The 27,679-nt window shown below is 40.7% G+C and overlaps 2 protein-coding genes across 4 annotated transcripts in view; both read left to right on the plus strand.

Moving 5' to 3' along the window:
- The first annotated feature begins 729 nt into the window (after positions 1–729).
- Positions 730–7,140, plus strand: ndufv2 (NADH:ubiquinone oxidoreductase core subunit V2). The gene is made up of 8 exons (XM_047588838.1): positions 730–896; positions 2,015–2,077; positions 3,090–3,152; positions 3,568–3,684; positions 4,814–4,982; positions 5,434–5,543; positions 6,750–6,826; positions 6,951–7,140. Exons 1-8 carry the CDS (start codon positions 855–857, stop codon positions 7,042–7,044), a joined length of 735 nt encoding a protein of 244 aa, XP_047444794.1. The 5' UTR covers positions 730–854; the 3' UTR covers positions 7,045–7,140.
- Positions 7,141–8,388: 1,248 nt separating this feature from the next.
- Positions 8,389–27,679, plus strand: part of ankrd12 (ankyrin repeat domain 12) — a 37,907-nt gene continuing 18,616 nt past the window's right edge. For all 3 annotated transcript variants that reach the window (XM_047588832.1, XM_047588833.1, XM_047588834.1), the window contains exon 1: positions 8,389–9,191. The gene's annotated coding sequence lies outside the window, so the exon portion shown is untranslated. The remainder of the gene's footprint in view (positions 9,192–27,679) is intronic.

Genomic DNA, 27,679 nt, shown 5'->3' on the forward strand with positions numbered 1-27,679 from the left:
TTTTTATCTTCCATATTAAAAGATGCATGGCAGAAAATAAAATTAAAGTCAACCATAAACCAAAATAACACTAAACAACAACAACAAAATTGTGATGAACATCACTGAAATATGAATTTGCTCTTCCTTTCTTCTTTTTAACTGTATTATGTCCACAGATTATGTGTCTATATTCTGACTGCAATGTGTTGATTTTATATTAAAATGATTGATTTTCTATTTAAACTATGTCCCACAAAATAATTTTATATATTTAACATTAACATTTCATTTAACATTGTTAACATTGTTAATTTAACATCAACAAATTTGAAAGAATATACAAAATATATAAAGAATAACAAAAAAATATATAGAGGAAAATAGAAATAATCTGTAAGTGTGGAAAGGTAGTTAAAATTGCTATAATTTGTAAATGTAATATAATGACTAGGATTATAAAATGTAAACAATTCGGTTTCATAACATAGCCTGGAGAATTAGGGCCACCCATGAGATAAAAAAATGACAGGAGGGAGATTTGTTTTCTTAAAGAAAAACGTAGAAATGTCGACAAAGGTCAACATACACACAACAGTTTTTATATACACAACTAGACATCTAAAAGTATCGATATCGGGTTATTAGCCTTGGTATAACTTGGTACCGGATCCAAAAGAAAAGCAGTGGTATGTTCGCATGGGGTCGTGCGTTTTTTAGTTTGAGTTTAAATCTGGGATCGATTCAGCAGCTCGCAGACCTGACGTAGCGACCTTACGTCAGACCGAGTTAATCGAACCAGAGCCTGTGTTGACGTCTGCTGCTGGTCTCCCGGACATTTGCTAACGCGGCGGGACCAAACTTCTAACCCCAGGATGTTTTTGTCCGCTGCTCTTCGCTCCGCTGCATCGCATGCGGTATGGTCGTGATATTGTTCGTGGTTCTGGGTGAAGGTTTTAACGTCGTGTTCGGAAAATTTGGAGACAAAACGTAATGACTCTTGACAAGGGCATGGAGGCCGCTAAGCTAAATGATGTTCTGTAACACTAGCATGGTGGCTAACTTACTTAGCTTTCTGCCCTGCAAGGTGATCACTGCAAAGAAATGAGCAAGGCAGCGGAAAATTAACACTGGACACGAACATTTATGTATAAAAATGACTTTATTATGCTTGCTCACGTGCTTTTAGTTTAACTTTTTGTTTGTACATACAAGTTCAAAAGCCTTCTTCTCATACTAAGTGGATTTTGTGACTGGTTATTGTAGTTTGACATTTAAACAGATCTACATTCATGCTAAATGCGACTTATATTTTGATCTGACCCTTGTTTATTATTATTATTATCATCATTATTATTATTATACTTGTAGGAAGCAATGTATTCAAGTATTATTGATTTATTTAGAAGAGGTGGATTAAAATAAGTGTACCTCTTCCACCTCCTTTTCTCACATGTAAAATGTGTAATTTTCAGTTTATTTTTGTGTTATTTATCTAAATTATGTCCATTTGTGTATGATTATTTGTTTGCTATTTACATATTCAACATAAACTAACTTATAGAGATATGCACTAAGAATTAGTTTTAACTGCTGCACCTACTCTGTGACTTATATTTTAGGACCTATGTCTGCACTGTGAATGTTAAAGATGAGAAACATATTTCTTAGATTGTATGGATGAGTTACATAGTCACACATCAAACTCGTGTGCAGACTCGAGTATTTTAATGCCAGAAGATCCCGATCTATGGTCCTTACAATCATGACAGGAGTGATTACATTTAATCTCCTTGTGTTGTAATTTGTAGGTAAATCCTGAGAATGTGAGTTATTTTAAGTAAATCTAGTGTAACTATGTGATATAAGTATGTACATGTGTATAATATATGAATGTATATTTTAATATAACACTGAATTTAAATAAGACATGCTCATCCCTCTCTTGTGAAGTTAGAGTGAAGAAATGTAAGATCACATTGCATTTTCTGTTAATACGTCTTTTAACTGTCTTCTTCTTCTTCTTGTGTTTCAGGCCAGGCAGGTCAGGGGTCTGCATCGATCTGCCGCTCGCGCTGGAGCTGGTGGCATCTTTGTGGTGAGCTGCAAGTTTTTGAATTGCAAGACCATGACACGTGCACAAGATGTATCAGAAAATAAAAAGGGCAAAGTGCTCATACCTGACACATATCGAAGCCCAAACTGGTCCACGGGCGTATAGAGGGATTTGTTAATAACTGAAACAATTCATGAGTATTTGGTTGTGGAGAAAATGTTCAAATAGCATCCAAGTCAGTATCATTAGCAATGACTTGGATTAGTTACTTTAGCCTTTTAGTGCTATATTTACCTATTACAAATGAAAATATTTTACAGTAGTTTTGGTGCTGGGACTCATGAAATAGGTGTTAGTCGCCCATTTAAGTTAGTGATTCTTTTGGACAGGATCCAGTTTTACTCCGGAGTTTACATAAAATACCAATAAAATATAAATCTTCACAACCACAAACCTGTAAATAGTTTCAAAATTCTATAGTCAAGTCAGTCAGTTGGTCCTAAAATGTGCAGAACTCTGCAGTGTGTTCTTGCTGGACTTAATCCCACAGGTATCTGTTTCCAAAAAGTTCCTAATTTATCCAGGGAGCTTCCTTTAGAGCCTGAGAGAGTCGCACAAAAACACCACGTGTGGTAACTGGCATGCAATGGAAACATGCTATGGTTTCATAGTCCCCTGGATGGGTTAAGATGTTTTGTTGACACCAAAAAAAAAAAAAAAAATATTAAGAACTTCCGGCATTGTCGCTGTTTTTATTAAACACCATTTAATTTAAAAGCTGCTCTGTTACTTATTTGCGTAAAGGATATTTGCTGCTCACAAGGGGGCAGTGTGTGCAGAAGCAGATATAATTGTTATCTGTGTCGAGTCTTTGCTGGATACGAGGACTCGTTTCTCCTCTGGTATGATGGGTTATTAATTTCAGATCTGATACTATTAGCTGCTCACAAGCTTTTACTTCCTCAGAAATTAATTATTATTATTAATTATTATTTTAGACAATTGCGTGTGTACAGTGTTTTCTTTGCTTCAACATGATGGTTTCTTCTTTTAGCACAGAGATACTCCTGAGAACAACCCTGATACTCCCTTTGAGTTCACAGAGGAGAACAAAAAGGTGAGCTGATGTTGGTTTTTCATTTGGAGCCAGAATATGTTGTTTCTCCACTTGTATGTTGAGGAATTTTAATGCTCCACATCTCAATATTACGTTATATTGTATTTATAGCTTTGTTTCGTTATAGTTGTGTAGCCCCCTCCCCATTTTAAACCAGTCTGTTTTCATGGTTCTTGTCTTAACAAAGAGCTGTTTTCCTTTGCACTATATATTATAAAGTAATTGTGTATAGTAAAATATACTTACACATTTATTTGAAAAAATAAAAAATATTGTCACGGCAAAATTCTTGCTTGTATTTCTTGTTCATAGCTTTGCAGGACATGAAATAAATTAATTGTTAATGCAAAAATTGTAAATATAAGAAAGTCTGATTTGCAGTTTGTGTTTAAAATATCTTTTATTTCTCTTGCAGAGAATTGAGGCGATCATTTCAATGTATCCGCATGGACACAAGCAAGCAGCCACCATCCCCGTGTTGGATTTGGCCCAGAGGCAGCATGGATGGCTCCCCATCTCCGCCATGAACAAGGCACAGAGATTTCTTTTCTTGGATTTGTTTTTTTCAACATTGTGATGTCTTCACTTTTTCTTTTTTCTTTTTTGTAGAGATCTTTCACACCTATTGCAGCAATTGCAGTTCATCCTGCAACAATCTGTCGAGCTGAGTCTGGTTAGAGAGGGTGGTCTCAATATAATTAAGTCAGATATAATTATGAAGGTAGTCACATTAGTCCATGTCCAGCACATGACTTGATGCATGTTTGGAAGAGAAACTGTCGGGTGAATAGTGAGGCTGGGTTAAATAAAAAATAATACTAAAATAAAAAGGAGATCCAAACATGACAGAAGTTACAGCACCGAGAGCAGGAAGTGTGTGACCACAACATCTCTATCACCAATGACATTAATTATGTGACATAATTACATTATGATAATTTGTTTCAAGACGTTTTCGAAACTGACGTTATCCTCAAATGATTTGATGTTTAATTGAAACGCAGCACAGTCGGATAAAATTTCAAATTTGATAAACAGATTAGTCTCAAGAAGAAGTCAGTCCATGCGTTCATCAGTTCCTCAGCCAGTCTTCAGTTTCACATCTCTCGTCACTCCGCTGGCTTCCGGTTCGTTTTAGAATTGATTTTAAACTTTAATGCCACTTAAAGGCCTGACTCCCACCTACTTGTCTGAGACTTTAACTATCTGTGATCATGGCATGTCCCTACATTCTTAGGGTCAGATTCTGTTACATGTCCTACGGTTGAGATACAAACAGGGGGGTGATGGTTCTTTTGTTGTCGCTGCTCCGACGTCCACGCCACTACTGATCCCGGCCTTTTGAAATCAAAGCTGAAGACCCACTTTTGCAGATTGGCGTTCGGTTTCTGACGAGGGCAGATTGTTTTTAAGGTGCACTTATTTTATCTGTATTTTAATACACACATTTCAGTTGTGTTTTTTATTTGTTGTTTTATGGACCTTTGTTGGGTAACGCTCAGTTATTGTAAAGGACGATACAAATAATATTTGATTGACTGAATTGAAACACATATGAGAGTGAAAGCGTGAAATAGATCACATCTATGGACGTTTATGCACCAGCCGGTTAATTTCATCACTGAAAAGAGGCTTAAATATTTGTGATTGTTTTCACGCAGGTCGCCGAGGTGTTGGAGGTTCCTCCGATGAGAGTGTACGAAGTAGCCACGTTCTATACCATGTTCCTGCGTCAGCCTGTGGGAAAATACTTCATTCAGATCTGCACGACGACACCGTGCATGCTCTGCAACTCCGACAGCATCCTGGAGGCCATCCAAAACAAACTGGGTGAGAGAGCCGCTTTCCATTTTTTTTTTTTTTTTTTTTTTTACGCTGAGAAACCAATGAAGAGGAAGAAAACGCAGATGGAAACAAAACCTTCTTTAATTGTGTACGTTGGCGATCGCAGACACCGGGGAACAGATACGCTAACAAACAGTCGTCAGTGGTATTCAAACAACAGGCTAACGCTACAGCAGCAAACAAGCCCAGAGTATACGGCGTCATCACATCCACAGCGTCAGTGTGTGTGTGACACTTAATAAAGTCCACTCGTTGGTTCTTTTACACGTCCAAACACTGAGGCTTCGCTCTGTGTTCCAGCTCACATATTGTGTTGCAGTTGCGCCGTGGCCCCGACGCTCGAGTTAAAATACTTGTTTCAGTAACACAATCTGCAGATTGTCGGTGGAGATTACTTTGCGAATACAAAGCCTTTTCCTCATTTGCGTCTCCGCAGGTATCAAGGTTGGAGAGACGACTCCAGACAAGATGTTCACTCTAATAGAGGTGGAATGCCTGGGCGCCTGCGTCAACGCTCCGATGGTCCAGATCAACGACAACTACTATGTGAGTGCCCTGTACCGAAGGCTCAACGTTATTACTGAATTAACAAAATTAGGTTAAGGCCTGAAATTAGTTTTGAGAAGCGCGTCTGCTGAGAATACGTCTCTCAGCCCTGTTTTTTTTCTGGGTTGTTACACTTTCAGTACAGTCTTATCAGATTAATAATCACTGGTGGGATAATAACGTTTGTCTTAATCATAAATGTTCATTTTTAACACCAGGTGTGATTTTAAAAAAAAAAAAAAAAAAAAAGACTTTTGTTTTTGGTTTAAACATCAAATGAAACTAATTCTGCACTCAATTATCATGGGAGACCCGGTTGTTGCAAGTCGAGTGCAGCTGAATGACCCAATTAAAGCAAATACGACGGCGGGGAAAAGAGGAACTTATCTGTAACACCTCAAACTGCTGAGGTGTGATTATTAAAAAGGAAAAAGTACAACGTGTTAACAACCGAGAGCAAAGCAGTGCTCACATGATGTGAATAATTAACACTCAAAACGCACACATTTCTTTGGATGTTACATTAATTCAGTCGTCGGCTTCACGCGTTCAGCCGCATTCAGGATTGCACATTTTTATAAGTGTGTGCTTGTTTGCTGCTTCTGAATCTGGAGGTAAAAAACCTTTTTATGCACATGTGACCTGTCAATGACACATGAGAGAGTGCCTCTAAATAATACACAAATCTTCTCTTTTAAACTTTTATACGACGTAATGACTTATTTTGACATGACGTTAAAGATTGAAGGACCCATTTCAAACATACATACAATAAGATTTATTCATTTATTTTGTTCTTAGTCAGCAATGAGTGTGTTTGTGCTGAAATTTTAAATGTACCTTTAATATTTACCTGGTGAAGTTGTTTACACCTAATCACAGGCTGTGTAGTTTAGTTTTTATAGGTGCTCTGTATTTTTTCTTGTCTGTTTCTGATTTACTAATAATTGGAGGAGACTGTAAACACTGAGAGTTGTTAGGGTTGTTATTCACAGCACGAAATTGTCAGCTACTGTATGTACGCTGAAAATGCACAGAAATAAATAATCCCTGCATCTCCCAACATCACTGACGGGTTGTTTTAAAGTTTGTGGAGAAAAGCTAGCGTTTAAACCTCCCTGTTTATTTAAAAAGGTTATAGATTGAAGGACGTGAACATCCAGGGTGCTGCTTTCTCCTCATTCGTGTTGCTTTCTTCTTGTTTAGGAGGATCTTACGCCCAAGGATATTGAGAACATTATTGATGAACTCAAAGCTGGCAAAATCCCACCGCCAGGACCCAGGTACATGCTTAAGCGTGCATTATAGATTAATTCATATATTTTTCAGCTTTTCAGAGTTTAGAAATTCAAGCCATATGTCCACTGGCTGCTAGTGAACACGTGATTGGTTATTTTTTTCCCACAGGAACGGTCGTTTCTCCTGTGAGCCTGCAGGCGGGTTGACCTCTCTGACCGAGCCTCCTAAAGGACCAGGATTCGGTGTAAGATCGGACCTGTAGACGACGATTTCAGGCTTTTCCTGACAGCAAGTTATCACTGAAGATGACATGTTTAACGCGAACATATTGTGTAAATAAATTGTTCATGTACCTGTTCTCTGGGTGTCGGTGTCACTTAGGATCACGATGTACTGAATGTAACTGTTCCTGTTACTTTGACAGCCGCTGTTTCAGTCTGAGGGCTGAATAACAGAAACACTGTGTGTGTTTAATTCAATCTAATTTAACAAAATAAAAGTACAGCTTTCTGATGCTGTTTTAACATCAACCTGAATATTAAACCGGTCGTGAAGAGGGATTTAATGCACGACTTTTAAATGACAACATTGCATTTATTTATTTTCCCTAGTATACTTAATGTTTGGGCAAGTGGTGCATTCTCGTTATTTTGACTTGTTTTATGCTGCAATTTATAGTATTTTGGTTGAATTATTCCTTTTTCTGAATGAACGAGTGTGTTACTTATTTAAGTGTTTTATATAGCTAAATATCAACTAGCTCTACTACACGATGCTGCGCCATAAACGAAGGAAAGGTTTTGTTTTTCCATTGTCACATAAATAACAGCCTTTATCTGAGAAGATTATAAAGGGTTTTACTTGACCTCACCCTAAATATCTGTCATAAATTATAGCAATTCATAATTATTAAATAAACATATGTATCTCTAGATTTAGGAAGATTTCCGGATGTGGCCTGAAATGGTTTCCAATATTCATCCTTTCATGAAGAAATACTAGATTCTATGCACTAAATGTCTAAAAGTGGGTTTTATGCAATGAATTAACATTTTTTTGAACATCAAAACACCACAAACGATTCTTATTGAATCTCATCATTTAAATCAGGGGGTGTCAAACACATTTTAGTTTGGGGGCCACATGCGGACCAATAACACAATGTTATAACCTCTAAAGAATGACAACTCTTAAAAGGAAAATTAAATTTGTGAAGAAAAAACAAGGGCAATTTGGGCTCATTGTTGTCAGCTGTTTAGTTCCAGGTCCCCTTTTCTTACTTAATAGTTTACAAATTAGACATGCCATTTATTTTAATTAAGGACAAAAAAAAATGCAGTCTTGCATGTAATTTGCACAATTTGTTGTGTTGTTGATGTCATCTTTAATGTTAATCCCTGCAAGCCATTATTATATGATAAACCCAATGTCCCTTTCAACAACACAGCCCACATCCCTACAAATGTTCCTGTCATTTCATTTCCATCCCGCCCCGGTGGCGTTTTCGTGTCTAGCCGGCGCCCCTCCCCCAGCCTCCCTCTCTCCCTCCCTCCCTACCTCCCCCTTTTTCTTTCCCCCCACCACCCTCCAGCCTCCTCATTTCCCTGCCCCTGCCCCGCAACATGCCCCGCGACGCATGCGCACAACGCTCACCACGGATGCACCGTGACGCATGCGCACAACATTCATCATGATGCAAATGCCACTGCGCAACCGAATTCAAAGCAGTCGTACAAAGAAATGGCGGGCTACAAAAAAAAAAAAGAGAAAGAAAGAAAGGAAGGGGGCGAGTTGACACAATCGTTTTATAAATTAAAACTGCATCGAAACTACACAGCCGAAAAAAAAAAGGAGCCACGGTTTGCTCCGTTTAAAACCTCGACCGTGATCTTCGAGAAAGTTCCCACTGACCGCAAACACAGCAACGGAAAAGATGACGTCAAGTGGCCATTCCTGTTCTCCCTCTACTTTCCTCTGAGCCTAAAATCCACACGCCTAAAAATACACCTTAGCTCATAAAAAAAAAAGCAGAAAGCACGAATGATACCATTAACATTAAAAGGCGAAGGTTTACTCACGAGAGTAGGTTAAAATGTACGTTAAACCGTTTTGACAACGTACCCATCTTTACAGCAGACGGAGACCTTATAAGCTCGGTGGGGCTCAGCCGGTCACGTGACTCCCCCCTCGGCCAATCAGAGCGACGCTTGCATGTTTTGCTGGTTTTTCTCGGGGAGGACGAGGAGCGACGAACGGCTGGGATGTTTTCAAAACCCAGCGATGAACGTCACACAGCCGTAGGCTACGGTTACCGTCCAATATCTAGGAAAAGAACTGCTAACATTGCGCAATATTCACACGTAGAGGGACCTTGAATGAGTCGGTGGGAACCCGCGGCCCGGTTTAAAGGTAAGCGCAGCGCAGGGTTTTTTTTTTTTTTTTTTTTTTTTGGCGTTTGCTTTGCATCGGAACATGATGAGCGTTGTAGGCAGCGTTAGCCGTGTGGCTAAAGTTGTACGAGGGGGGCTAGCGCCGAGCTAAGCTAACTTGACGTAAACTGCGTGCGAAAAATGGCATGTTATGTGTTTGCGTGGGCTTGGTTATAGTTGTGCGCCACGTGCGTTATACACACACTGGGTACTTTCTCTCCGGTTATTAAACACCCCTTCCTCCTCCGGTAGCTGCTTTTTTTTTTAATAAGTCGCTGCTTTTTTTGAAGCGAGGGGACACAACGCCGACAGGAAAATGTCGGGGCGAAGCCAGAGTGAGCAGGGTTAGCCCCAGTGAGCCAGCAAGCTAGCTATGTATGTAGCTAGATTAAGCGCTGGGGAGGGGGATCGTTGTGAGGGCAGTGGAGGGGCTGCAGTGGGCTTTTGTCTCAGGCTGTGCAGTCCCTCTCTCGTCTTCATTATTGCATTTAAAACAAACAACAAAAAGAAGGAAGGAAAAAAAATCCTAATTTATGGCGGCCACGCAGCAGCAGCAGCAGCATTCAACTTAAAAAAATATTTACACGTGAAACACATTTCTGTAGATAAGCTGAACACGCTTGGCTGTGTTTAATGTTTACTATCTTATAACCAAGTTTAATTTTTTTTTTTTTTTTTTTTAAATAGCGCTCAACTACGTCGCTTTTTTGCTGTGTGCGACATTAACGTTGTACCGTGAGGTGGGTGGTGTTGTCTGCATTGATCAGGTCTACGCCACCGTTTATTTACAACCAGCAAGCACAGCTTCGGGGATTAAATCCACCAAGCCTTTGTTTTTATATATAAAATATAGTTTTCCTTTTTAATACGTACAAGGGAAGTAGCATAGCTACGAATAACCCAAAGAGCTTGCTTTGCTTGCACTAACCAGCCCAATGGCTGTGTCATCTTGGGGGTGTGTTGCCTGGTACAAAAGCTGCCTGTTTTAGATGGCTGTCTGTGCAACAACCAATTTGAATCACCCAAACCTAAACCTGAAATAAAAAATAAATAAATTGCATCAACATCAGAGGCTCTGACTACAGAAGCCTTTTATACAACACTTAGACGAAGCTCATATAAACCACAAGCCAGAGCCATATCATTGTGTTTACTACCTGCTTTTTAAATATTTATTCAATACCTTTTGTCTGCTGTTAATATCAATTACTGAGTGGATTAATGTCAAGAGTTGTTCATGTTATAAATACAGCAGCACAAAATGTGAGATATATGTTGAGTCTTAAACCATCGGTGGTCGCTATTTAATGTATTTTTTAGCGTTGCGATCACAAAGAGAATGATTTCTCCCTTTATTACTAAACACTATTTAAGATTAGAGATTACGTCAACAATTCACAGTAAAAGCATGCGATGATTTAAGAAGCTGCTTAGGTTTTACATCCAAATAAAATCACATAAAGATAATGAGACTCCGTGTCCGTTTTAGTTGAAATTTATTGAAAAATGTGGGGTTAAATCTTATGTTAGGTAAGTTCAAATGGAAAAAATGACCCTGAGGCCTCTTTCTTTTTGTTTAATTGTCAGAAGCGAAATGGTAGCATTGGAGTTTTTGTCTTATTAGGTACCAACTACGTTCATTTACGAACAAATTCTGTTTGAAATGTAGAGTTGTCAGACAAAATACAATGGCAGGCTAAGAGTTTTGCAGATTTTTACTTCAGTTAAAATAAAATAACATAAAATACATACACCGGTACGTTTCGGTCATTATTAACCCTTGATCCAGAAAAGAGGAAACAATCGATAAAGTTGAGTTTGGGAGTGAAGTTAAGTTTGAACGTCAACAATCACACTTCCAGTCGTCCATGACACAACATGTTTTTGCATTTCTATCGAACGTCGTTCCAGGTGATGAGACAAGCTACGTGATATAGAATTACCAAGCGACCTTATTAATTTGTTCCTGATCCCAACCGTAATTTATATATTTGAGGAGAACACTTCACTTTAAGTTTTTGTACCAAAGCTTTAATGTATCAGCATAATAATAATAATAAATAACACGCGTTTAGAAGAGTTTCCTTTATCATCAGTTATCCATTACTTTTGATATTTTAATGTCTTTTTACACAAGCACTACAATAAACAAACATGTTAATCATGGCCCCGCTCGTGCAGAAACTGTTGAATGATTTTTATGAATAGAGCTTATTATTGTGGTATTAGGATAATGGGGCTTCAGATCTAAGCACAGTGTCTGCTGCCAGGGTTGATAGTCTTCATCGCCGTTTTTGTAGTTAATTGTACGTGGAGGGATTAGGAGGCTTTTCAGTGGCGTACCAGTGTAATCAGATTCACCCACTATGCCGAACATGACTTTTGGGTCGTTCTCAGTAGGTGTCGTTTTAGTGCGTTTGTAATGAGTTTGTATCAATATCTCAGTGCTCTACTGGCAACCGAGGAGACTTCAGATGGTGATTTGGCTGAGAATGAATGAGACCTCCCACGGAGCTAAAGGTTGTGAGAATACGGGTTGGGACAAATTATTGATATTGCAGTATACCGCCATACTGTTGTTTCTTGCGGTGCGTCATGGGGGGTTCTGGCATCGGTACCTGTTTGTGGTATTGAAGCCAAAGCATCTTGCTTTATGTAGTCACTCCAGAATAGTTTTATTTGTGGCGGTTCAATTTTCTGCCAGTTAATTTAACGCTGATTAAACAAACCATATGACACCGACTGATATTGGAACATCAACTTTGGAAAACGTGAAGGGCCCAAACCTGTTTTTATTTATCAAATAGGCTGCGTTTATCTAATTATATGGTTGGTTATAATGATAAGGAACCTCAACACCATCGTGTTGATTATCTGTCTATATCTGTATGTCTGAATGTAAAAAATGTAAACGTTCACATTTACCATCGACCAGGAAAGTAGAAAGGCCTGTAAAGTGGCATGTGGTTCGGAACAAAAGCTGTGATCTCACAACAGATGTTGAGCTTTTGTTGATTGGCCATTTAACGCCTGATTACTTCTACAGATGTACCGATTGATATAGGGAGATCGGTATCTGGCCCCCCCTCAGTAGTTGTTTATTTTAGCTCTACCATAACCCCATAACCACGTCCCCTCAGCGTCAAGATGCACCGCAACAACAACAAACACAGAGCGCTGCGCTGAACAGAAGAGAAACGTTTCCTGCAGACGAGGTCAACACGAACCCGTGGGACTCGGATTGACTGATACTAAATATTAAAAGATTGCTATCGGCTCGTGCGGCTGAAATACTTGATCAGAACTCACCTACACCGGGTCAACTCAATTGTAGGCATTCGTGCTGATCTGCTGGTGTGTTGACATAAGTGTGTCAACTAACAAGCGAATGTATTGTGGACCAGTTGTGTCTACATTTTGTAGTATGGTTCACGTCAGACTCTGGCTTAGACTACACGTACCATAGTCCTAGACCCAATACTGAATCATAAATCTCTATTAAACAGTCTCGTCGTGGACAACTTGCATATCAACGGGTCAGAATAGACCCATGTGCTATTTCCCTTTGTTAAGTGCTCTCGGAAGAGGAGCATATTCATCACACATGTCATATTCTGCATACAATTTTGACAGCTATATGGCACATCCGCTGTGGTCTAATTAAAGATGTGTGTCAAATGATTCATAGCTGTTTGCCAACTACAAAGATGGCGTGTATATTACAGGACCATTGTGTTGAATTACTTTTTGCTGAAATGTTTGGGACACAAAGTTTGTCTATAGTCGGGAGGCATTGCACAAAGCGTTTAAACCTCGTTCAGTAAAGCTGTCATGATAGACATCGTTTTTTTTTTTTTTTCCTCCTTCGAACCTTTGTGACATTGGATAGTAGGCGTAGGCCCATTATCTGTAACTTTCAGAAACAACCGAGCACTTCACGCGCTAAGCCTGGTTTATCATTTCAGCTTCCAATGTGGCAGTTTAGAAAGACTATAAGCATTAAATTTCTAATGTTACGCAGCATCTTACCTCGGCTCGGTAACACCCAGGCAGTGTCTGGATGGCTATTGTGTTATGAAGTGATATTTGCGAGGCATAAACCCCATAGTCTGAGGCCTTTTCAAGCCATTACCCTGAATGTATGTGCCTTGACTTGTGATAGTCAACGTACTAATGCCCTCATTAAATTAAGACGTACAAACCGAGCAGACACTGGTCAAATGCTGGTTGACCTTTAGCTAGACGACTGTCGACTTCAAAGCCAGCTGGCAAGTCTTGTATTTGAGATCCAACCAGCTCCCACAACAGTACACAGTGCGATACGTTCATCAGAACTGACACGGGATACGTTTATTTCCTCTCTTTCTTTTTTTTTCTTTCTTTTTTTTTTATTGTTTTGGAGCAGGTTTCATAGACTGACTCATTTTGATCTTGTTTTTGCTGCCCCTCCAAAGAGCTTTCTTTCACTATTACCCGTTTTCTCTCACACAATAGTCTCGTTTTTATTCCGATCCCTCACAGCCCAGTGCTGTGTTTGTCACATGGTGTAACACAATCTTGTCATTTGCTCGGCAGAGAAGCCACGAGCGTTTGTTTTGATGGACGGATCTCCCCACTAACGACGTGTTGAACAGATGTTTGTTAGTGACGCCGCCGTGTATTGATCAGTGTTTCTCGATGTTTTGATGTAATTTGATCTTGTCTTAAAATGTTTGCGTTTCAGTGTGCAAATGAGCGGTTAACTCACGGGTTACTCGATTGACAGAAAACCCATTAATTGCAAGTAATAGTCATTAACCAAGTCAGAAATAATCTAGGGTCACACACCTTCATACAGATGAAGAGTTTTTTGGCTTTTCTCTATGAAAAGCATATTATAGCAGCTTTTTGCAGAACAGCTGTGGTGCTGGTCTGTCGACTTTTGCGACAGCCACCAAGCACCGGATTTGGCCGATATTAAATATTATTTTCTGTGGCTGCGTTGGCAACAGTTGGTGCCAGCACCCATCCTCTGGTCACACCCAGATCTATTGAGTTATAGGTCTAAATCTTGACTTTCCTCCAATCTCTGCCAGATCATGAAAATCAAATGAGGGAGGATCTGCAGTCACATCATTTTTTACACCTGCAGTCCAGGCAAATCATACGGGCTTGGAGAAGGGAAGCTAAAGGAGCTAAAGGAGCTCAGACGCATGCAAAGAAAAAACTGATTCAACCCAGACTTGTTGTCCAATGCACAGGAATTTGCTAAATTCTAAGATTTTCTAGCTTCATAAACACAAGGAGTGAAAAGAGGTGCGTTATATGTAGCTGGGTGATCATGTCGTCCATGGCTTCTATACACTGTAGCCTTTCCAGACTGCTTATAAGCCTCTTAGAGCATAGGGTATTGACCAAGGTGCTATGATGCAGGAACAATTATGTAAGTGCACACAGTATTCCCTCCGTACAGTCCCCTGCTTTAGGAATTTACTTTTCATACGACCGTGTTCTGGTTTGACTGTAATTTCCGCTTGTGTACAGTGATACGCGCATTTTTAATCATTTTTATCAACAGGTTGGTTGCTTCAGCTATTTCTAGGTGGTATATTTAAGAAAATAAGAGGTGGCAGAGTAGAGGAGTGACCTTCACAATGAGGTGGAGGTGGTGGTGGCGCATAAATGCAGATCAGTGGAATGGAAAAGAAAGTCTTGAGCAATTTAGCAGTTGCGGCTCTCTCTCTCTCTGCGAAGGAAGAAATAAAGATCTAAAATGGTGGGGCTTTATTATTTCACATTTAGCTACAGCCTACTGAATGTTTGGGCTATTTTCATGTGAATCGTTGTCTTTATGAGGTTGTGCCCTTTTGTCCTCGAGACCATTCTCATGAGAGGTTTAAGTCTGGCTCAGCTTAAATATGGTCGGACTTGTGTTTTGTCTAATTGGTGTAATCTTTGTGTCGTCCTCCAGCAACACATGGCCGTTGTATATCCTTGCTTTAATAAAGTTACTTAACCCAGATATCACTGTTAATGGAGTTCCTCTTTTTTTGTTTTGAGTGATCGAATCACACCAGAGCCATATCTTCAGGGAAACCCCCCAAAACGGCCAGTTTTTGTTTTACTAACTCCTCCCCAGCAAAGCGCCCGTTTACCGGTGTTAAATTGCCATGAATGGCCATCGAGGTTGTTGTAGCTCCTTCTGATTCGGTCGTGATCAGACTAAGAAGTTGGAGGGAGATTTGAAATAGTTGGATTAAAAAGAAAAAAACAACAACACCAGGAGCCAAAGGCAGAAATCATCCGTTTCCTGTATTTCAGGCAGCTTGAAATTCTTCCTCTCTACCACGTTTGCTTCAAGTTGTCGGCTGCATTTATTTTATCGTGCTGCCGCTCATACGAAGCCGTGAAAGCACCAGCGATGTTTATAATACGAAATGCCTCCAGCCAGACCAGAGCCTATCTGCAGTTGGCTCCATCGGCCCGAGCGCGAGCGTCTTCGAGAGGCCCAGCGAGTGTGTGTTTCGTGTAAGCGTGTGTGTCTATGTGTGAAGAGGGTGGAGCCTCCTGATTACACAACATGTGCTGCCTTTTGCCAGCAGCTGAATGTGTGCAGAGCGCTGTTTTTGTTTGGTGCGTCGGTTGCAGTGTCTCGGCGTATGACGGCCTGATAATCCACCATGTGCTTTTTTTAAAAGGCCGACGGTCTAAGAGCCTGTGACCTTCCTGCAGGACTCTGAATACGACACGACGCCACCGGAGGAAAGGAAGGCCGGGTTGTGATATTACAGTAGATTTTTTTAATTATTAATGAGCCCTTAAAGTCTCCTTTTATGAATGAGCAGTGAAGGAGGTAGCCGTGTCTGCTGATGGTTCAGGGTGGAAAAAGGCAATTTGACAACCACTGTGTGGTTTGAATTCTCCATTTTTTTGGGCTGCTTTCACTTTACTGATGCCAAAGGAAAGCGTTCATATCCTGTTTATTCTGGCCCTGTTTGTGACCATGATTTTGTAGGAGCGGAAGACCCTCCTGCTGTAAAATGGTACACTAAGATTATTATTTATATATATATATATATATATCCTTTCCTCTTTTTTTTTTTTTAAATAAAGGTACAGTTTCAATTTCGGAATTAAACACATCTTAGCATGAACTTTCTGGGGGGTAAAATTTGAGCAAACTTGGTTAATCATTCACGGTTCTGTTTTGCCTTTTATGCAGATCCAATCTGTGCTTGTGTCCATTTAAATACAACATTTTGTGCACGTTTAAACTTTTATTCGGAAACCAATGTTAAAACCCACCCTCACACCAGAAAAGAAACATGTCCAAAGTGTTTATAAAGTATGATCGAGTGGGTCCGTTATTATATTACAGCTCAGTTTAGAGTTATTAAAATATGTTTACAATTGACACACTCCAGTTGTGTAAAATAGGGATATATTGTATATGTGTGGATATAATTATAGCAACAAACACCATTTAAACATTCTGCAATATAAATAGTAATTAAAATAACCTGAGGTGCGTTTTATGCACATTTTTAATACTGTAATGAGCCAGTGCAATGAAATTTCGTTCTGTGTTGTATACCCAAATGATAATAAGTGTGTCTATGTCTATAAATAATAGATTATATCATCATGCTCGTGCAGTTATATAACACAGGGGTGATATAAATTTGATGTTTTTTTTTTTCATCTGTGTGATTGCTTTTGTCTACATCAGCATGTTGTGTCGTATTAAGTGAGTATTTCATTCAAATATTCTACAATATCCTGATGAAATATTGTTCCTGTTTACTGAAATGTGTAGACTGGGAGCTACATTTAACAAGATCTTGATTATCAGCCCTTAAAGCTGTGTTTACTCAATAACCTGACGTGTGTTCTGTCGTACGCGCAGTAAAAAACATTTACGAGCTGATATGAACTAGTACAACACATAATAATTAATTGATCTGGTCTATATTTAAGGCAGGGGCATTCAGGTGTCTGACAATAACAAAATCTGAAATGACAATAAAGCACTGACAGCACTAATATGTCGAGGAATCATGGCAGCGTTTCGTAATAAGTCGTACAGATGTCAAACGTTGGATTGACTGCTGTGGGAACAAATTACGCCCAAGGTTTTTTTTAAAACGCTCTGAATGCTAAATGGCAGAAGGAACGTCACGGCTTGAATTCCTAATACAGCGTATATGTGTGGCCTGGAAAGCAGACCAGCTTAGCTGCCCACAATCTCTTTTGGTGGCGGAAAGTTGGTCTAGAACTTCTCCTTTGGGTGCTGGTTATGCTCCACCAAAGGTCTGTTGGACGAGTCACATGACTTGGGTGTGTTTTTTTTTTTTTTTTGTGATGAAAGACTAATGGCGTCATTGTTTTGCTGGTGAGTTTACACAAATTGGCTCTGATTGGTTGAAGGACTTATTTAATTGTGTGCGGAGAGATTTCGTTCTCTATTGGTTGAAACCATAGCGGCACCATCGTGCAAGTTTTTGTTTGCTTAATACTGGTAATATTCCACCAGTTACAAAGAAATGTTGGCTTATACACTGTACTTATTATTTATTAATTTATTCTTACACTTAGCTTGATGAGTTAGCATCACGACTGTTGGTCGCCGTTATGTCGCATCCTGTTCCTATAGCATCAACTAACTAAAACTAATCTTTGACTCTTGAATATGCAACGACATTATATTAACTACCTAAAATGGCAAAAAATTGTACTTCAGTGTTTTAGTTTAACTAAATTTTTCCTCCACCAACATATGACCTATACTGCAGCTAATCACAAAGGTCAGCTCTGCTTTCTTTGGTTTGACTTTTTGAGGAGCTGTTTCATTGTCCACCTCTGAAGAACGAGGGTTTTCACGGTGCGTCATCAGCGCGTCGTAAATCCAAAAGACGCCATGTTGGAGGAGCTCACCAAGGTAAACAAAGCGCACGGACCACATCATGGAAAACGGTGAATTATTGCTGTGTTTTTGGCTGTACCAATTGGCAGACGGCCACAAACATTTGGGAGTTTATAAACTGCCAAAAGTTAGTACAAATCAGGGAGGACAGTGCAGTAGTTATCGGAGGGAAGGAGCCGAACGAATTAAGATGTTGTCCAGACTTTCGCTTTAGCTTCACTCACCACAAGCGCCTCCTTCCCTCTGATAACGTTTGTCAGTCTATGAAATTCAAAATGTTTTTCATGGTCTGCCTCGTTGATACACCTAAAAACACAATAATAATAATAATAACAACAATAATTCCTCGATCTACTTAAGTTCGTGTGCTTTGTTTACCTTGCTGAGGGCTTCAAACACCGCAGCTTCCACATTTACGATGCGTTGATGATACGCGGTGAAAACCCTCCGTATTGACTACGGCTGAAACGCGCCACGTAGGGAAATTTGAATGTCACGTTGCCAGACTAACACTGATCAGCCACAACATTACAACCTCTGAGGGGAAGTAAATTAGATTTATCATCTCATTACAATGCAGCTTTCTGCTGGGAAACCTTTGGTACCAGTATTCATGTAATGTACTTAGTCACGTACCACTAACCAACGCATTGTCGTTCATCAGCCACCCACACCCCCATATCAATGACACGATGATGATGTGTGTGTGGCCTTGTGCGTCCGCAGTGTGTCCTGCTGCACCACAAAACTGCTCAGGAATGGCTAAAAAAACAAAAATGTGTTGACCCATGTCCATCCTCTGATGAGTCACAACAGCTTTGGACACACAAAGGAAACCTGCACATTATTAGGCAGGTGGTCATAATGTTGTGACTGATCGAGGTATGTTCTGATAATAGTTGAGTCTGGTAACATCAGGCTAACAGATGTCTGTAAAAGCCTCTTTGTCTGTCAGTGGGTTTGTGTCCTTCAGCCTCACACAGGCTTGTGTTTAAAACTGAATACAGATCAATATAAAAATATTGATATTACTAATATGGTTTGGACGTAACGCTGACTGTGGAATTGCTGCAATTACCTAAGTGGTCGCCGAATACAAGAAAGACATCTACCGTCTTACCGGCCTGGTCTCACCGAGGGCTTTCTCCGGTTAATGCAAAGCTGTGGTTTTGGCTCAGCGCAGGCAGGCAACCATGTGTCGGGGCCTGCGATCGCATCGACAGCTCATCTGGCTTAATAGGATGTGACAGGTGTAGATGGAGTCGTCGTGTCTTGAATGTCATAATGAAAAGTGACACACCGTTTCCCCCCCCCCTCACGGTTTATTTTTCAGACTGCGGCCGGCGAGTTGCTCATACGGACGCCGGTATATGGGAGTCCTTGTGGTTGTGACACCTTGTTAGCTGCCGACGTGTTTTTGTTTTACGGTGTATGTAGGTGGCTCCTTTGCCCCCAGGGACTTTAAGCGCCGCTGACAACTTGTCCTCTGTTGAGAGGAAATGGAGGGGTGATGCTGTCTTTTAAAAGGAGGGGGGACGTGTCCAGAGATGATGAGGCGGTTTTATTTATACACTTTGTGCAGAATAAAGCATCAAAACACTAAGGGTTATTTTGAGTTCCCACATTGTGTTGGCTTATGACTTGGAGAGCAGTCAAGCTTCTCCACAAAATAAGCTAGATCCCTGTTTTATGTGTCTATAAATATATATATATATTTATAGCGCACTGTCATTACTGCCAGTTCCATGATTTTGCTCATTTTCGTCAGACTTTTACTCCACGGCAGCAGCAGCAGCAACTCACCCGTCATGTGAGCTTGGCGCTGCGGTGGAAATAAGAACAAGACCCACGCCTAGGTCCCGACCTTTGCTCTAATACCTCCCCCAGTCCCTCCTCCCTCCCTTTTAACCCATAATCAGCAGCAAAGGCTTCATTGTTCCCCGTCCCTCTGCTTGGGTATCTGATCATTAACCTACATTCGGAGCGGCAGCGGCAGCCTTCTTAAGGCTTTCAGACGCTCTCGGACCAGTTTTTTATGGGGCGTGTTTCGGTGTGCGTCCCGGGGCCGGGCCTTGTTCTCCTGCCAGCGAAGTTAACCCCGTTTACGCCTTGTGTTGTACAAACACGAGGCTTTTTTTTTTTTTTTTTTTTTTTTTAATGAGTGTTTTGATTTGTGTACGAGCCATGTTCCGAGCCGCTCCCTTGTGAATTCAGAGCTGTTCCTGTTTTTTATGGAAGCTTTTAAGTGATGGATGAGGTCGTAAAGCTGTTGAAGCTTACATAAGAATAAACTTTTTTGGAGACACAAACTATTTCTGGCTTACTGGTGGGTTAATTATAAATTTAAGCAGCAACACTTTGTGTCCCTTACAATATATTATGGTGAATATACTGTGGCTTGATACTATGACAATTTTATCACTGGCACTTGTACAAATGGTTACTTAACGTTATCACAGCCCATATTTTTATTTTTTTTTTCCCGTGTGGACGAGGTTAAACCAGATCTCCTCTCCACCTTTTTCCCAGTAGCGTTGCCGGCTCATTTATGCAACTCAGCAAAAACCACTGGAACGAAGGCCAGACGGAAGAGTTGGAGGAGGCGTGTTTCTTCTGTCTGACATTAGGGTAGCAGGAGGTGAACAGGCTCCTCGAGGCATGCAGCGTCTTTGGCTGTTTGTTTGGTCGTATTGAAATACGTCTCCAGTTTAGACAACCCGGTGACAGGAGGAGGAGAGATGCACTTTCCTTGTGCCTTTTTGAACTTGATGCACAGTTGAGTCAGGAGAGTGACGTGACGGCGGCGAAGGAAAACGTGGCCTTTCAGTAGATAGAAGATAAATAGATAGAACTGAAAATACTGGAGGAAATTCAAGTGTCCAGAAGCTTGTACACAGACATCAACGTAACATTAAAATCAACATAGTAGCAGCAGTGAGAGCAAATGGAAACTGGATATTCAAGTAACGTGCATGTGTGTGCAAAAAGAGCAGCAACAAAAGAAATATGGTTGTGCAAAAGACAGTGTGTTTTGTCTGTTTATTTACTTTAAATCTGCAAGTTCAACGTCCTCCAATTTGCAGATTCCTGCACACGCTTATTTCTTAAATGCATAATTTGCCTGGTCACAATTTTGAAGAATTCAACATTTATGGCACTTTATGACAGTCCAGTTTCTGACATGCTAGTTATTTTAAGTGCAGCAAAGTGTGAATCAGTCTTCTCAGTATGTGAGTAAGAGTCATTTTTGCTTGATTATTGTTGACCTTTTGATTGACCTGCTGATCAAGTCCTGACTTCCTGTGTCACCGCTCCTACGCAAGTCAAACGTAGGAGTTCATTCATGCTGAAAACCAATAGCTAGCGTTAAAAACTACAATAATTGATCAAAAAACAGAGAAAATGTGCGTCCAGTGGAGATAATAACCATCTACAACTAATAACGTTACCAGTGTCTAGACAATTTTTATCACAGTTATCAAAGCTTACAGTCTATTATTACAGAATTTCACTCAGATACAGTTTTTTTATGTGGGAATGAACCCTCACATTGCTACCATTTGCCTAACTTAGCCACAGTAATGTCCCCTACAACGTCAATACTAGTTGGGACTTGACAATGAGCAGGAGTCCTCTAATTGCTGGTCAGTTGACCAATCAGAAAAACAACTCACAATTGAGCCATTGCTTGTCTTTTAATTTTTGCTCTTGGTCATTTTTTAAATTCAACAATTTAACCAAAAACATTTTTGCTGAAATAAATCTTACGTTCCATAAAATATCATTTAATTAACTGCCTACCGTGCAGACCCACAATTTTCATTTTGTAGTCATGAATTATTTTTATACACAATAAACTGGCAGGAATTTTACCGGATCTTAAATGAATAAACATGTTTTTTTTTTCTAGAAATTCTCAATTATTGATGGAAAGACTAATAGATTTTGTTTATTTATAGGGCAGCTTGCGTATTCTGTGTTCACAGTGTGAGGTTTTTTTGTCCGTGTCAGGCATTTAATTTCCTTTACGGCACGAGCGCGTACGTCGGCAGCGCCCGTGTGTGTATTTGTATTGAAGATGGCTGACACTTTGCTTGGTATTGTTGCCTCTCCTGTAGTCTCAATAATCGAGCCTTTGCGCCTGGCTTTGTCCTGCTACTCATTAGGGAGTCAGGAGGAGGAGGAGGAGGTGGAGGAGGAGGAGGAGGAGGAAGGCTGGGAGTGGATGTGCAGCAGAGAGAGACCTCCCCCATCATTTAGCCTGACGACATACAGGACCACAAGCACGTGACCGGCTGTTTACTGTTGCAGCAAGCGTAGTGTGTCTCCTTCAGCTCGCTACAGATTTGCCTCGTATTGCCGTATGAAAACACACCGTGTTGTCGATTTTTCAAATATTTTTCCTTAGTATTTCAGTTGCTTTTCTGCGACTCTGTGACATTTTAAACCCAGCGATGTGTTCAGAGCTTGTTTTTCAGTAGGTTCCTTTGTGTGTGCGTGCGCGCGCCACCGTAAGTGCAGCCACATGGGAGAGACCGAGGGAAAAATCACATGTATTTTCCACATGGCGTGTGTGAGCACTCGCAGCAGCGGGCGGTTCTCTGGAAACCGTAGTGGAGTAATGTTTCTGGAGCTGGTGCTGGTGGCGGCGGCGGCGGCGGCGGCGGCGGCCGTGGCGGCGGTGGCTACGAGGTCCTGTGCGTGTCAGGGCCCGGTGCTATTCTTAGCCCCGTTCCCTCCTCGCCGTCCCAATGCTGCAGTCAGTGGATCAGTTTACTGTACTGCGTGTGCTCTCCGTCCACCCCAGCTATGCCACCGCATACTCCCTGCGTCCCCCACCCTCCATCTCCTTTCAACATACCTCACCACGCCACTTCCGCCGCTCGCCGCAACCTTCCCCCCCTTCCACCTTCCCCCAACAAAACCACTGCACTCACGCAAGGACACGCACAAGCAGCCACTCTGCTGTCAGGGCCAACATGCTCCAGCACTACAGGGAAATGGTTGTTATTGTTGTTAGTCAGGAACCAGTGGATTTAGAATTCAGGAACATCAGGTTATAAATAAATACAGAGACATCTGCTTGTCCAAGGACCGGCCGTGCAGCCGGCAACGTTAACTTGAGATTTCCCTGACTTGGCTCGGTCTGCGCAGATGGATGTTCAGTATTTGAAACGTGAATATATCTCATAATTTGCTAAATAATAACGATGCGGCTGCACCGCGAACTATCAATTAAGTGCACAGAATAATATGGTATATTAGAGATTTCATTATTACTTTCATTATCAATTAATCAGACTCTGAATTTCACTGCAAAGTGTTTGTACTCTAAACAAATTTTAATATTTACTCTTTCTAAAAGCTAAATAAGACCTTCTTAGGAAGAACAGCCTCAAAGAAAAGACATGCGGATAATTCTTATTCTTATTAAGATATGTCTTTACTCTCAGAGAATAGTGAATGAAAATATGTATTAATATTGCTGAGCATTTTTTATTGTTGTATTTCAGGGCCAGAGATTTAGACGTTTTTATTCAGTCAAAACAAAAAAAAACTAATTCTGTTCTATGAGGACATATTGGTCGATTGATGAATAAAATATAAGCATTTGGTTGTTATAGTTGTTATAGTTTATATATTTTTTTGGTCTCATCAGTGTCTTCTCCTTGGCTTCTGAATTATTCATCCCTTCCCTGATGTTGGGAGTGAGCAGAAAGCCACCCCGAGTGTCTCTGGTGTCACATCTCTCTCTCTGCCTGTAGTAAAACCTCTCATCATTTTTCTCCAGGCGTGATTCTGCAGTTCGACTGTATCTTCTTGTGGCATTAAGTGGGTTAGATAATTGTTGCTTTCATTGTTTTTTCGCTGAGCGAGATCCCTTTGCCAAACTAATCTCAGCTTTGGTTTCTGTGAATTGTGGCAGTGATCAAGGAAAAGGTGTGTTGTTGGTGGTGGGGGGGAGACTTGAAACAGCCCAAGGTTAATGGCAGAGCTCGCAGGGGCTTACGGATCCCGGAGCTGCTCGTGAAACGCTGTGAATACGAATGCCAAACTGGCGAGTGCCCAAATACCTCTGCAATTATAGTCACACCCTCCTCGCCTCGTCTCCGGGCCAGATTGGAGTCCCGTCAGCGTTTGTTTTCTGGTCTGGTCCCGGCCTGTCCATACCGCTTTAATACCCCCCCGATACACTAGCCTCTTTACACCAACGTGTTTACCGTGGGCAGCTCAATTCTCCCTTTCAGCTGCATGAATGACAATGCTGCTGCACACCGGCCTATCTGCTGACTAATGACGGACCTCTCGCTGGCCTCGGCTTGTGAAGCAAAGGGGCTGTGTGCTGGAAAAATGATATCTGTCAACACCGTGCTATTACTCGGGATCAACGGAGGCTGCAAGAATATCCCGAGAAACTGAGCGTTGGATTCACTGAAGACGTCTCACGTGGAGTGATCCAGTGCTAAAACAAGTATGACTGGATCCTGGCTGGAAAGTAAAATGACACGTTTAACTGCTTAGGTGTTAGAGGTGCCTCGATTTCCATTTCACTAGGTGCACTAGTGAAAACAATTAGCACTCTAGTGTAACAGTCCCACACTAATCAAGGTTAGTGTTTTTAATTTCGACTTTTGTTTTCATATTGGAAGCTGTGGTTTGTTGTACAATTAAATCACGTTGTGTTCTTCTGTTATTTCGACAGCGGGCTAGGCCGAGTAACGGAAACGCTCGTGTGTTTAAATTCATTTTGTAAATGAATTGCTTCATTGCGAAACGGCAGCGCAGACACCTGCAGCGGCTCCGCTCTCCCCCCGACGTGTTTGTGTTTTTATGTTGTTTGTTCTGTCTCCGGTGTCGGCTAACACTTGGACGCACAACCGGTCCTCCGGTCTACAGCGCAGTTAAAAGTGCATCGTTCAGACAGCTGAACTCTTAATGACATCCTGCACTTTAACACACACACACACACACACATATTTGTTCTTACTGAAATGCTGCTGCTTCTTCATTTTGACTTTATTATATATTGCCCTTTTATTTTTTGTTCCAAGCTGATGTATCAAGGGAGTTGCATCTTAATCTCATTGTACTGTTCACAATGACAATAAAAGTGTTTATTTCAGTTCAATTTAATCCAGCTTTACAGTGACACAAACTACATCTTGCAACATGATCATACACTTAAATCAGCACTTTTTTTTTCGCACTGTTTCAACATAAACTGAACTTTATAACAGTTGGGTAGAAAATATTTAGTGCAGGACTATAGTGTTATTCAGTAGTGTTCCTAATGAACTGGAAGTAAGTTGTATATTTGATTTCCATTTCAATCTAAGTTTGGTTTGTGTCGTCGTGAATAAGGTGAATTTCTTTATAGGACAAATTAACTCCAGGAAGAAGTGATTTAGATGTTGTGGTCAAATGTTGTGGCCAATAACAACTCACAAATTCACTTGTAAGTTAGAATAAAACGTCCACCTTTCTTTTCTTAATCTCCCCGGATGTTAACCATGATGGGAGACGACCTCTTCCTCTAGATGTCCACTATAATTCCTTCATAATAGTAACTTTATACTTTTATAATCACAGACGACCAACCATGAGGTGGTAGTGTCTTGGTTTCTGACTCTGTCAACCTATTCTGCCTATTCCTTTCTTGATGAATGGAAAACCGGCCGTCCTGTTTGTGTCATACCTGTCATTCCTAATGCTAATGAAACACTTAAGACTTGTGGTTGTGTAAATCCTTACACAGCAGTTCCACGTGGTTGCCGATGTGTGTGAACAGCCTCGCTGCTCATCTTCTATCTGGATTGAATCTCTTAATTGGAGGCCTGTAGTCCGTTATGATCCGTTTATCTACGCTGGTAGGTTTTACTTTGCACGGTGGCACGGTCTGCGTGTAATGGTGCGCTGATGTTTACAGGGTTGGCATCTTCTTCTTATTCTCACCATGTTTGGAGCCGCCTGCCACAGCTTTTAAATACAAGCAACCACTTTCACTTTCCAGAGGCATTGTCTACAACTAGCTGAAGTAACCCATAGTTTATTTTGGATGTAAAGTGGTGTGTTGTGTATCTTTAGTCCCACAGGATGATTATTCTGCGGTTGCCGCTTTAGTAATGGAGACCAAATGACAGGATGGCTGCCTCAGTAGATAGAAACGTGTAGATGTGGACTGCCTATTTATGGAAACACTGCAGCGTAGAATATGTTGGTGAGGTTAATTTGTTGTAGTTGCATCCCTTTAAAAGTGAGAATTTGCGTTTTTGTCCCAAGACATCAACTTCACCAGATCAGTCTAAACCCAGGTCGTTATCCGTACAGATGATGGACTTTCTTACTGGTACTGGTTCAGCAGCAGTGCTCGTCTTTCAAGGATGCTGGTCGACCTTATCCTGTCAGTTTTTTGGCGCCCGCCGTGTGTACAGGCCCACAGGAAAAACATCACACTGTAGAGGACGGGGGTTGAGCTATGTCAACATTCATCTTTCATCCTTTTGACTGTGCAAAAACTTAAGGGCGTGAACTTGACAAATAATGTACGAGTATCAAAGAGGGCATCCTTCACTTTAAAAAAAAAATAGACAACACTAATTTGTTACGTGTTAGTCTGCCAATTAATCCAGTGATGTTTTTGTTAATAAAACGGTAGCTATTGATGTCTGATTTGGAGCTGCAATTATGTGGAATATGTTGGCAGTGTTTACGCCCATGGCTGGTGGTGTGGTGGTGGCAGCTTTCACCGCAAGGCATTGTGAAATTAGCCACAAATGCTCAAACCTAATCATCAATCGTCATAAGCTCCACCCCCTCCATGTTAGTGGATGGGACCTGGGCCGAAGTAAAATACAAATCATTATTTGTTCAACGATGGTTTCTGTCATTTTACGTAGTTAATATAATGTTGATGAATGTTCACGTGACATTTTTTTTGGTGTACGTTTTGTTTTGTTTAGTCATTTAACGCTACAGAAACAGGATGTGACATAATAATGAATCTAGCACTGTCCATATCCGCGGGACAATAGCGTAAATTTGGCCGTCGCAAGGAAGTGGTGATACGTTGTCCATATTTATACGGTCTGTGGTCATATATGACAAGATCGTTTAAAGAATTGGAGACCTAAGAAGTTGAACCTAAGAAGTTGAACACTTATTTTAGAAATGAAACTACCATCACAGCAACACAGAAAATGTGGACGAAAGCCTCAAAGTGACCAAACAGCAGTGTCAGTATTCGGATGGTTACAGTGAATTTTGTCTGATTTATTTGTTGGCTGTCGGTGCCTTGGAGTTGTGTGTATTTATGTCCTGATCTGTTTCAGAGAAGTACTCAACTTAGGCTCCTTAGAGCAGATGCTAATGGCTAGTGGGGCAGCTTGCAAGTTATAAGCATATAGTGCTGTAAAAGTTAATAGGTTTCCATTAACGTTGTGCTCTAAGTAGGTGTAAGCAACATTTTTGCACAGGAATAATAATGCTCCATTTCCAATTACAATCAGAATAAGCTAATTAATGATCTACTATAGTAAACAACATCTTTCTTATTAGGTCTACATTGA

The sequence above is a fragment of the Mugil cephalus genome, chromosome 7 (genome assembly GCF_022458985.1).
Source record: "Mugil cephalus isolate CIBA_MC_2020 chromosome 7, CIBA_Mcephalus_1.1, whole genome shotgun sequence".
NCBI lineage: Eukaryota > Metazoa > Chordata > Actinopteri > Mugiliformes > Mugilidae > Mugil > Mugil cephalus.

Coding starts and splice junctions, on each gene's coding strand:
- ndufv2 (XM_047588838.1), top strand. CDS start 855: ATGTTTTTGTCCGCTGCTCTTCGCTCCGCTGCATCGCATGCG. Junction 3,153..3,567: donor TCACAGAGGAGAACAAAAAG/GTGAGCTGATGT, acceptor TTTCTCTTGCAG/AGAATTGAGGCGATCATTTC. Junction 4,983..5,433: donor GGCCATCCAAAACAAACTGG/GTGAGAGAGCCG, acceptor GCGTCTCCGCAG/GTATCAAGGTTGGAGAGACG.